We start from the raw sequence: 12114 nt of genomic DNA, 5'->3' as shown, positions 1-12114 counted from the left end.
ACAGGGATTTGCATTTTAATTTATTTAATTTATCTTGGCATGGAATGTCATTGACACAGACACATTCGCCTTCCTTGACAGGACTTAATGGTAAAACTCTAGCAGATATCTTAAACGACAGTCTGAAGCTGATTCTATGTGACCACTAAGTACAGCCAATAAGACACAAACACACTTTATACAAACGCTTAGAACCAAGAAAGGTCAAAGTTAGTCTGTTGCCTCTCTGAACAGATGTTGGCAAGATAGTCACAGCACATTCAAACTTGGCTAGAACTAAACATCATTTACGTTTGCCGTGCTGAACACACTGTGCACCCAGGAGAACAATAATATTATTCACAAATCACAAGGATGTCAGAGATACTATATATTACCGAGAAGGAAAAATAAACTGTGACAAGAGCCAAACAGGGGAGTCTAATCCAAGTCCACATGAACACACACTTGGAACAGGAGATAAAGATGTGTTTGAGTAATTATAGCCCAATGCAAGAGCCAAAGGATCTTATTACTGTGAACTGTGCCGAGTCCAAAAGCTCACTCTAGACTGGGAACGTTAGACAGGACAACCGGTGATGAATGTCAGAGATTTAGAAGAGTTGTGCAGGAAAATACGCACTGGACCAACAGAGTTCATTTTTCTTTTGGAAAGAGTAGGAAATCAACAGGATAAATAAAAAACAAAAAGAACAGCAGAAAATACATAGACATTAATATCACTCTTGATGCTTTATAGAATCAAACTTTACATTATTGTGCAAATCCTGGCGTTATCTGTAAATTGTATATAGTAGAACTCAAAAATAACTTACAGCTTATCTCCCATCCATGTGAAAAGAATGAGGGGGAGAATAAACTGCCGTGGTTCCATAATACATAATATATAAAATAGTTTTCCCTGTATTAACAACAGAACTGGGTGGAGGGGAACTGCATCAGTAGTACATCAGCCCTGTAGAGCTCAGCTGGAATGCTGTTCAGAACGGGGAGAGGCTCGGCACTTTGATATTGATGTCTCCGATGTTGATGTTTCGGGGAATCTCGGGCAGGTTCATGTTCTTCACAGCAGAGACGGCGCGAGCGGGGGCCGCCGATAGACCTCCCTGTCAAAATAAAACAACATGGAAAACACCTTTTAAAGCCACTGTGTGAGGAATGCTTATGTGATTATAGCATCTTTAAAATTATTGGCATAATGCGAACTCCTGTATGACTACTATCATTATTTTATGAAAGTAACCATTCTGTACCAGTGGTTTTGCATGGTTTAGTCCACTTACAACATACTGAGCATACTTTACTGCCAAACATTTTTAAAGCATGACCAACATTGTGTTAATTAGTGAGCTTTAGAGTTGCTGGTAGGTGGATTTTGTTACCTTTGGACAGAGCCAGGTTAGCTGTTTCCCCCTTTCCAGTCTTTATGCTAAGCTTTTGACAACATTTATGTTTTGTTTGTTTTCAGAGTTTCATTTTCAATCAACATACGAATGTGATGCTTTTTGGCAGCCAATTCTCAAATTTCAGGTACATTGTAGGAGTCTCTGAAAAGCACTTGAATGCAACAAAAAGGAAAACAGCCCCTGCCCTCAATTGCATTACCAAACGACAAAATTAAAAGGATATGGAGATTAAAGCAACAGTGAGTTAGCCTGACTGAATTGCCATTTCATTCATTCAGTCTGACATTGTGTTCATGTTGAGGGGGTTTAATTTGTTTTGCCCTTATCAATCAATCAGTATCGAGTGACATATGCGTCCTGCAATCGTCATTTTTAGTTGACTTGGAAGCTGCGGGAGCAGTTGCTTAGATCAGTTAACTTAATGTTTTTCACAGGAATACGTTGATTTAAAGGGGAACTCCACTGATTTTACACATCAAAGTCTGTTTACAGGTCTTGGGGAATACTGCTGCATATGTGAAAAAGGTGTCTTTAGCCTTTTGCGGCTCCAGAGGGAGCTGAGTAAAGTTTGATAAATTGACTCGAGTGATGTCACATGAGTCAGCGTTGGTTGGGGCTGAAGACTACAAGTCAGAATATTTGTGAAGTTTAAAAGAAGTGAGCTTATCAGACCTCTGAAGCCCGCTCCAAATCTCTGGTTAGCGGCTTGAGGCAACATTAACAGCTACTAGCATAACGCATCTGAATCTCTGATGGAACTGTCAGTGGTCGAGTTGCATTGTGGGTAATGCACCAAGTTTTGACAAGGAAGAAGAATTGCATGGATTCTCTGGTCCCGCTGCATCAATTCCTTTTTAAAAAACTATCAATCATAAGTCCGACAGTGATATAGGACTGCAATGCTAAATCAATGGAGCACTCTTTTAAGTGTTATTTCTATAAGTTGACTTGAAAGAACTTTTCCAGCTGTGTCAGTCTCATTAACTCTTATCTTTATTTATTTTTTTGTTATTTTTTATTGAATCTAGCTAGCTATGTAGGAAGCTGACGTCCCCATTCTTAGCTACTAAGCCTACTAAGCTCTGATTGGTCAGTTGTTTCTTTAACCACAGGAAACAGGCATCAATGGGCACCAGACATTTTAGCTATACGAATAGCTATACGAATCCAAGATGTGGGCAGCAATTCAGAGGTCTTGAAACAGGCTGACAGTGCCAGTGATGGATGACTCTCTAAGTCTGATTTTAATAGTAAAGTGAATGGTAGCCAGTGTGGCTGCCTGGGAAGCAAAAGTAACACATTCATCTATCTAAAAACCTATGATACGCATTAAAAAATTGTCAGCACTAATGGGATGTTTAAAACAAGTTGTAGTCTATGGCCTAAAACATGAAAAACCCCTGGCATGGTCCTTTAATGTGGCTAACAGACTGACCTCTGACTTTTCCATGCGGTTCTGCACTTCGACTTGGGCTACGATTTCATTCATGTTGGTCTCCAGCACCATGCCTCCCATCACCACCTCCTGCAAGATATAATGGACCTGCAGACAGACGTAGCACAGCAGTTGATACACAGCGACAGCCTGTACACCACTGCACATGTCAATTCAGTCATTAAAACCGGTCTCTTTGCACACTTGCTGTGACTCAACATTTAGGATACATTGCCAAATCCAACAGATAGAAAATTCAATACTAAAAACAGGATCCACAATGCAGACAGATGCAACAGTATGAAGCGGTGTGAACTTTACAATCCTGTCTTGTTTTGCAACTCAGCTCATCTCTGTGTCTTTATACCAAATGATACAGAAGGGATGAGAGAGGTGCAAAATCTAATACTGAAGAGTTCAGTCCTCTCTGGAACGCAGCTCTCACTCACAGCTCACTAGGAGACAGCTGCAATTTCTCTCTTAAGTTTAGCTTTGTGAATTCCTGTGGGCAGAAAATATTTCAGGGAACATTAACTGTCTTCTATTGCAGACCTACTTTGAGGTTAAGGATGATCAACTGGAAACAATCATGCCTGGAACATCTTAGAAATCAGTAAGGTATAGTTTTCCATAAAACTGTATTCCCAAATGTTCTCCTTGCAAAACAATTGGACTATATCAGAAACTGCTGCATGAAGTGACATGAGGGGAAGATATTAAAACTGGTGAAGCACCATAAATCTGTAATGTGTTAATCTGCATATGACCATGGCAGACTAGGTTTGTTTTAAAATCCTGCATATGTGTAAAAATTACAATGCTATGCTGGTCGATGTTGTCCAGCTAGGAGAGCCTTCTGAAAGGAAAAGGTTTTCTTTATAGTAGAAATATTTCCAAGCTTCATCTTGAAACATTCCTCAGGCCAAACCCCACTGCACCACATGACATCAATTTCCTGCTGGGAAGATTCAATCTATGGCCATAGATGTGTCTGATCAGTTTCCACTAACACTTCTAGCTTAGCTCCAGGAGAGAAAATAAGGTCTTGTTGTAGCCTGAACAATACAGAACTTCATTCTAACAGGAGCCTGCAATATTTTTAAAATCCCTCATCTGAAAAAAAACTTTACAAGAAAAAACCTTGAACGGCCTTGGTCCCTCCAGCCAGGGGGGGCCGCACCGCTGGATCCACTGAGCACGACCGCTGCTAGCCTGGTTAGCGCCGTGAGCCAGCTTCCACCAAAACATGCCGTCTACAACAGCTGTGTGGTAAGCAGCAATCCGGAAATTTTTGATAGTAGGTGATTCTGTTGTTAGGCATTTAACTATCCCTGGTGCTATCACCTAATGTCTCTCCGGAGGCAAGGTAGTCAACCTAACTGAACTCATTCCAACTCACATTGACCTGCATCCAACTGTCAATATTGTTCTAATGCACATGGGGACGAATGACTTCATGGCTACAAATTCCAGTAAATTACAAACAGACCATGAGTCTCTGTGCTACACAACTGAGTGTCTGAGAAGATGTGTCTTATGTCTGGCCCTATTCCAACTCTTCAGCTCTGAACGTTTTAGTCGACTCTTCAGTCTCCACAACTGGTTAAAAAACTTCTGTTCTGCTGCAGGATATGACTTCATCTCAAACTTTGATTACTTTTCGACTAATTCAAGCCTGTACAGAGCAGATGGTGTGCACCCTAATAGAAAGGGAACAAAGCAGTTAACTACTAATTTTATCCAGTTTATAGCATTTATCTCATTCTGATATGAACCACGGCAAGACTCAATCGAGACCTTTGTGCCTCCCACTGTTACACCCAGTTCTAACAGTGTGAGTCCTGCCACTGTGTGCTCTGACTCTCAAACAAAAAACTCTAGCCATCCTAGGCCTGACTGCCACCGTTGACAATTCTGCTTATTCTGCAAGCTCCTTAAAGGTGGCTCTCCTCAATGTCAGATCCCTCACTAAAAAAAACTAAATATATGATCTTATAGGCTTGATTGTATTCTCCTTACTGAGAGTTGGCTTGATGAAACTGGTAGGAAAGAACTGATTGAAGTTTCACCATCTAATTTTTCATTTTCACACTGTACCAGGTCTAACAAGAAGGGTGGTGGTGCTGCAGCTGTTTTTTCATATATTTTATCATGTAAAAACGTCTCATTGGGTTCCTACTCTACTTTTGAGTATTTAGCTCTGGTAATCAGATCTGTACATCCCTGTCTGGTGCTCACAGTTTCCCACCCTCCAAGGCTAAAAAAAAAAGGCTTTTAATCTGAATTTGGTGAGCTTTTATCGAAAATTACTGTTGAATATGACTCAGTCCTTATCTCTGGTGATTTTAACATTCATACTGATAATGCCACAGACTGTTTTGCTAATCTTTTTACTGACACATTATGAACCTTTGGGTTTATACAGCACACTGCCGGTCCTACTCATAATCAGCGTCACACTCTTGACCTGGTTATTGCTAAAGGCCTTGACATAACCCCAAGGTGCACGCTAGATGTTGGGATTTCAGATCACTTTTGTCTTTATTTCAATGTTGCTTGGATGACCAAACATGTACCTGGTTTAAAATTTGTCAAAAAACGCTCAATTTGTGCAGACACATCTGACAGGTTTATTGCTACATATACTAACTCTGTTAGGTCTACCTCGTCTCTGTGTGACAATTTGGTGATAATTTTAACTTTTCTGTGACACAAATTATGGATGTAACTGCGCCTATGAAAACAAGTGGCGTAAGATCAAATTACAGGTTGATTATAATATCTATAAGGACCTGCTCAGTAAATATACCAAAGCAATTAAGACATCTAGAAAGTATTGCTTTTCTTAAATGATTACTGAAAATAATCATTCTTAATTCTAAGTTTCTGTTTAGCAAAATTGATAAACTGGTTAATCCTCTTAGACCAATACCTGCTGAGCTCCACTCTTCAGAGAAATGTAATGAATTTGCCTCATTCTTTAAATATAAAATTTCCAATATTGGGAATAATATTGTGGCTTCCTGTGCTGCTGGGTGTGATCACTCTTCTTCCACTCAGTGCCATGTTGCCATGTTGCCAGCACTCTGTCCAACTTCCCCCTTATTCAATGTAGTGAACTACAAAAAGTGGTGCAGCAGTTAAGTTCTGTAACATGTGCTCTTGACCCACATGTCTCAAACATGCTATTTATAACACCACTGCTGAGAAAGATTCATCTTGATCCATTTGTTTTTGAGCACAATAGACCAATCTCAAACCTTCCATTCCTGGGAAAAAAATCTTGAAAAGGTTGTTTACCAACATTTACACATCTGTCATATAACAATTTTTTTTGCTGGACTGACAAAGCAGATGTTAAATAAACTCCACCTTATTCAGAATGCTGCAGCCAGAGTATTAACTAAAACACATCACTCCTATTTTAACTTCTCTTCACTGGCTCCCAGTAAAACAAAGAATTGATTTTAAAATACTTCTTATTGCTTTTAAATTGATGAATGGCTTAGCTCCTTCCTACATCGTTGACATGCTCACTGAATACACACCGGACAGACTCCTTAGATCATCAAGTAAAGGTCTCCTCACTATACCTAGGATCAATTCTAAAATCAGCTTATGGTGCCTTCAGTCATTACGCTCTTACTCTCTGGAATTCTTTACCACATGAACTAAGGTCAGTGTCTTCTTTTAAAAGCAGACTAAAAACATGTCTTTTTTCGCAAGCTTTTAGTTAGATGTTTAACAGGCGAAGTTTTTATCATACAATCAGTATTATTATAATTATTATTCCCCTTTTAATAATAATGATAATACCTTTTTAATCTTATCTTATATGTTTCCATATGTGTAATACCTCCTTATCTTATATGTTATCATATATGTTTTTGTCATGCATGATTTTTGCCTTTTTTGTTCTTGCTTGCTTTTATTTTGAAGCACACTGAGTCGTATGAAATGTGTTATATACATACACTTGACTTGACTCAGGCACTGGCGATTCTCTCACTTCCAAGGTGAAAATGTTAAGAGGAGGAGGAATTTTAGAGCTGCAGAATTATTCTTTCAATATCTGCTGTATAATGTCAGGAGCCCAGTTTGATATACAATATTAGGGCCCACAAACCAAAAACAACTGGATCCATTACAGCAGTGCAGCTGTTCCTGAAAAGCAGCTGGCTTTATAGGAAAGACAAAAACACATGACTACACTGCGCATTACTTCGGGGTCATGTCTCTCTACAGCTCATTCATAAATACAAAAAACCCCTCATCTGAGCCTTTTATTGAATATGAAAAACAAAACCATTTATAACAAACTGCTGTTTTGGAGTTGGCACGCGTACAGTAAACATAATGGAGTAAACATGCGGTTACTTTCGACATTTTTTAATGAAAATATCAGACTTGGTGTGCAAAGGTCTAAATGTTCCCATAGCCTTACAGATGCTGGTTACCTCAGGCTACATGTTTCATGGTACAAACACTGTACACAAGCGTTTTTGCCTGTGAATTTGGCCAACTACATACACATGTGTGTAAATGTGTTATATACAGATAGTGGCAAAGAAAATGTTCTAATCATGGTTCCCACACCTTCTTAAACATCAAATTCTTCATCAACAAGGACTTTCCAGGTCCAATTCCCTCAAATTCAAGGACCCAACACGGCATAGTCTGAGACACGGATCAAGGTTAATTACTGTTACAACACTGAGAACTTTTCTAATGAGAACAAGCAGGCTTTACAGAAGCTCAACAATTAGAAAGAGAGAGAGGCTAGAATGTGTGAACACTTCTCAACCTGTGCTGCCGTGTTACAAATGTTGTTGTAAAAAACAAATATCAAAATATTAAATTTCTATTCTTGCACAAATTATATTGCATGCACTTTCAATGACCCATGTCTATATATGTCTATTTCCAAAACCTTTGAAGGCCTTCATCCCCCCCCCCTAGTTCCTGTCCCCCAGTTCCTGTCCCTGTCTAATGTAGAAGTTGACCATCTACCGGCAATCACTAGCAGTAAATGAGTAACCTCATGAGTAACCTCTTTTACTGCAGCTGCTACACAGTTCAAGGAGAATTTTCTTGTAATACTTTTATTGTGAAGTCTACATTGACAGCAAATTAGCATCACATGCAAGAGTTGTTGGAGAGTTGTTGTCTCACTGGTTAAAAACAACAATGCAGGTTGTTCTGACACTTGGAAAGGGGCATAATTCAGCAGGTCGTACTGTGCGGCTAATCCATGTCTAAGTCAAAGCTACTTGCATGCTTCTGAGCTCAACACTGAGGCCCAAACAGTAGCAACGTGCAGAAGAAACACTTGAAGATGACCATGATAGAAAAGGCTCCCCCCCGTTCCCCACTCACCTTGTCCATGTGGAATATGAGGTCCAGTTCACAGACGTTTTCAAAGCATTTATCCAGCGTTTCCACAAACACCTACAATGAAGAGGATGTGGACTGTCAAACATTTCCCTTCTCAAATAAAACACCTGTTTGTAGAGAAGAGTGAACCCATTCAAATGTTGGTCATGGTCCAAACCTGCAGGATGTCAGTGGTTGGTGCAATGACTTATGCCTCTTACTAAAAATGTCTAAACCTACAGAGGTGGTGACTGATTTTAAATATAATATCAATATCAATGGCAGTTAAGAGTGAGACTGTGTAGGTGGATCAATAAAACATTTGGGTCTAAGCTGTGGGATCAGTCATCAAAAACTGTAAGCTGAGCACCTTTAAGGATTCCGCAAACATGATACTTTTACGGGTTATTCCTACTTTTGTGTTGGTTTGGTCAATGTAATACTGACGAACAAGAGTGTAGAGGAGAAAGCTGTCACCCCTATTCTGTGAATTTCAATCTTTACCATCCAGCAGGTGCTTTTTGTCTTTTATTCCACATGCCATAATTCTCCTTTATTGATGTCAGTGATTAGCGGGAGGGCTGAGAAGGTTGACTCACTTACTCCCAGGCCTAATACCGATGTTGCTTAACTTTGTAGGGCACTAACTGTTTTATGTGTGGATGAGTTATGTCTCTTTGTGCTGCCACAAGTACAACAACATTTCCCCACAGGTATAACAAAGATGTGAAACCAGATTTCAGCTCTGATAAAAAAAGGACTGGATCAGCACTTCTCGTGATAACTTAGACTGAGTTGTCTGTACAGCCTGTATGTGTGATATCAGTGTTTCCTCATTTGCATTTTGTTAGTACATGACTGGTCTTATCCAGAAAGATTTCCATTGAGATCAACAGTAAAGTTTAATTTCCTAGATCACCAGCTTTAAAGGCAACAAGTAAGGAGGTAAAGGGTCAAAATGTATCCCTGTTTCCTAAAAATGAATCAAATACAGCATAATGTAATGGAAAGGAGCTTGTTAAGCAGCTCAAGGGAGAGGCCGAGTGTCTTCTTTTCAAGCTTGGACCACTGTATGAGCAAACAGAGGGTGATGTGGAAAAATGGGAGATGTGATTTTACTTCAAAAACCACACATTAAATATGTCTAGGAAGCAAGTGAATAAAGTAGAAGCTGACCTGGATCAGGTCCAGAATGCCGAGCTCACTCTCAGACGAGTCCACACAGAAGACAAAGTAGAGGGTTGCGTAGTGCCGGTAAATCAGCTTGTAGTCGGAGCCACCGATGAGACTGCAACAAGTTAAAAATGTGATTTCACAAGGAAATTCAGGTCTAGCTTTATGTGTGTAATTGTGACAGCTGGAATGAAACTTGGTCATACAAATAAATGTACGCTATAAAATTAATAGTTGGAGTTAGGTATGTAAATGAGTTGATTAGAGAAATGAAAAGAAGTGACTGAGACCAAGTCTACTGTTGTGGGTTTGCCTCCATCTAATGGTTAAAGTCATGCTACTGCATCTGCAGTCAGCTGCTCAACAACGGCTCATCTTTGCTGCCGAGTGAAGTCAGCCTCTGTAACAACATCAAACCAAATTGAGGAAGCCCACAAACGTGGCCCAGGGTTTACAGTAGTCAGTCTTTAAAGTTTTGTCATAATGTCATAACACATCGTAACTCAAATTACAGGTCTGCCTTTCAGCCTCTGCCAACATAAACTTAAAAGTCTCCAAATGTACGTAATCTCGTGTTCAGCTGTCACACTAAGTTGGTCTTTCCATTAAAAAAAAAAATCACGACAAACGTTTCAGTTGCAGCAGCTTTTCTGATTGTAGCGCATCGTATGAATACATGCTTAGTTATTCACTTGTCAAAATATGATTTTCGTGCAGAATCATAGCAAACAGCAATACTTGCCTTCCACCCTCCAAGAAGTTGCAGACATTGTCGTCTCTTTTAGACACCAAATGGAAAGTCTCCCGAATTATCTGCTGCTGCATGTCCTCCGCCTGCAAGGAAACATGTTACACACTGCCAGCCATTCTAGGAAATGAAGTCTGTGTTTGGTTAATAAATTCCCTCCACCCTTCATTTTGAGTTATTTTTTAACATTTAGGTGGCTGATAGAGTAGAAGGCCTTTCATGCATTCTGAAATCCCCACTCATAGATAACAGGTACAAATATATTATTACATCATAGAAAAGGGCTGATGTTTAAGATGAGATCCTTGATAGCCACCGTATCTGGTTACTTGTGAATCTCCCAACAAATCAGTTCTGTCACATCACAAAGTACAGTGATCCAAATGCCTCTGTCATGTTGAAGTGTGACCGCTGACTTATTTCATTACCATAACCATCACGCAAACCTGTAACAGTATCTACCTAAGCAACACTTACTGGGGCGGACTTATTATTAATGATCCCTAATGTTCACATTCGCTTCATTGTTCTTTGTGAAAGACGTAGGCCAATTTTTACCTGCAGCTATAAGCTAGGACGTGAAGGGAACAGAACAGGTCGTCAATCGTCTAGTCAGTGATTACTAGCTAAGTAGGCCAATAAGCAAGTAGTTACAATGTATTTGTACAAAGCATAAAAGGTTACGCGTTTTATCTCTGCGAAATCATACCTACGACTAAATTCCACCCGTACTGCTAAGGGAGGTGTACATTCTTAAAATATGCTATAAAGAGAAGTTTGCCTGAATAGGAGGGAACTGAAACTGAAAAGTGGCTGGATAAGCTATGTGGTTTGTTGCTTTGCTCCCCCCATGCTACACCATTGCAAGCTAGCATCAGCTAACGCCATTTGTAAGTTGTAACTTGGTTATTGACCAACATTTTAGACAACACACACCGATCGAGACCTTGGTATTTGTGGTGCGGATGATTATGTTTTTATTAAGTTGACCAAAGCTAATCCGACACAGCGGTAGAAAAATGCTAATGTTTTGAACAGCAACCCCAAAAATACTTACAAAATACTGATAGAATCTGATCAGCCGCGGTTTCCCGTGGTTGTTAAATATCAAGATGGCTTTAATCATATCTGTTCTTTGGAGTTATCAAATCACAATATGAAGTGATTATTAAAATGTTAAGATTTTGACTGTTTAGATGACGTTAGCTAGAGGGCTTCACGTCCTCTCAGCTAGGCTCAGCTGCCGGATGACTTAATTGGTTACATCCGGTTGCGTCTCCACATTCAGCAGTCGGCCTCTAACAAACACCTCCAGTCTTTTGTTCCGGGCAGGTCATTGAGTGCGTTTCATTGACAGTCTATAATGCGTTTAGATGCGCACTAGTATCCTGGTTATGATCAGGTTTTTGGAGTGTCCGGGTTATGTCTTGCGCATGTAAACATCATATCCAGGTTTCTGAAACCTGTATAAGCCCTTATCTCTGTTTTGAGAAACCTGGATATGCTACCTGGAGTACTCCAATAGAAACAAGGATATAAACGTGGCATGCCAGATTCAATATCCAAGTTTCTGAACATTCTTTGTTGGTGTAGAACATAGTGACTGAGATAATGATGGTGTTCCATGTAAACATAATTTCCCAAATAAGATCAAAACCAGGATAAGGCTCAAAATTGGGATACTAATGCACTCATTGAAACGTGAGCCTTGATTCTTTCATCAAAATGTTGTCAATATCTCTTGTGTAGCCTATGTGAGGTGAAATGTGTATTATGTTATGCAATATACACAACCTCAGTCAGAAACACCCTAAAAACTCTGAGAAAATCACAGTTCAGACATGATGTGTTGGACAAAATGTGGCTGGATAAATGTAGAGATACCTGAATTGACAGCATATGTTGTGGCTTAAATTCAATCAAATTATCATCACGGAGCACATATCAAGATGGCTTTAATCATATCTATTCTTTGGAGT

General features: G+C 39.6%; 1 protein-coding gene across 1 annotated transcript; it reads right to left on the bottom strand.

Moving 5' to 3' along the window:
- Positions 1-7: 7 nt before the first annotated feature.
- ap3s2 (adaptor related protein complex 3 subunit sigma 2) lies at positions 8-11400 on the bottom strand. Its single transcript, XM_044190121.1, has 6 exons — positions 11193-11400; positions 10130-10221; positions 9391-9502; positions 8218-8289; positions 2842-2949; positions 8-1106 (listed from the first exon to the last, which is right to left on the bottom strand). Exons 1-6 carry the CDS (start codon positions 11259-11261, stop codon positions 981-983), a joined length of 579 nt encoding a protein of 192 aa, XP_044046056.1. The 5' UTR covers positions 11262-11400; the 3' UTR covers positions 8-980.
- Positions 11401-12114: the final 714 nt, after the last annotated feature.

Source organism: Siniperca chuatsi, linkage group LG1 (assembly GCF_020085105.1).
Source record: "Siniperca chuatsi isolate FFG_IHB_CAS linkage group LG1, ASM2008510v1, whole genome shotgun sequence".
Classification (NCBI taxonomy): domain Eukaryota; kingdom Metazoa; phylum Chordata; class Actinopteri; order Centrarchiformes; family Sinipercidae; genus Siniperca; species Siniperca chuatsi.
This window is presented reverse-complemented; position numbering and strand designations above follow the sequence as displayed.

Excerpts from the sequence above, each read along its gene's own strand:
- ap3s2 (XM_044190121.1), bottom strand. The coding sequence starts at position 11,261 with ATGATTAAAGCCATCTTGATATTTAACAACCACGGGAAACCGCGGCTG. Across the intron at positions 10,222-11,192 it reads TCAGATTCTATCAGTATTTT|GCGGAGGACATGCAGCAGCA; the intron begins GTAAGTATTTTT and ends GTTTCCTTGCAG. Across the intron at positions 8,290-9,390 it reads GCATTCTGGACCTGATCCAG|GTGTTTGTGGAAACGCTGGA; the intron begins GTCAGCTTCTAC and ends TCTTCATTGTAG.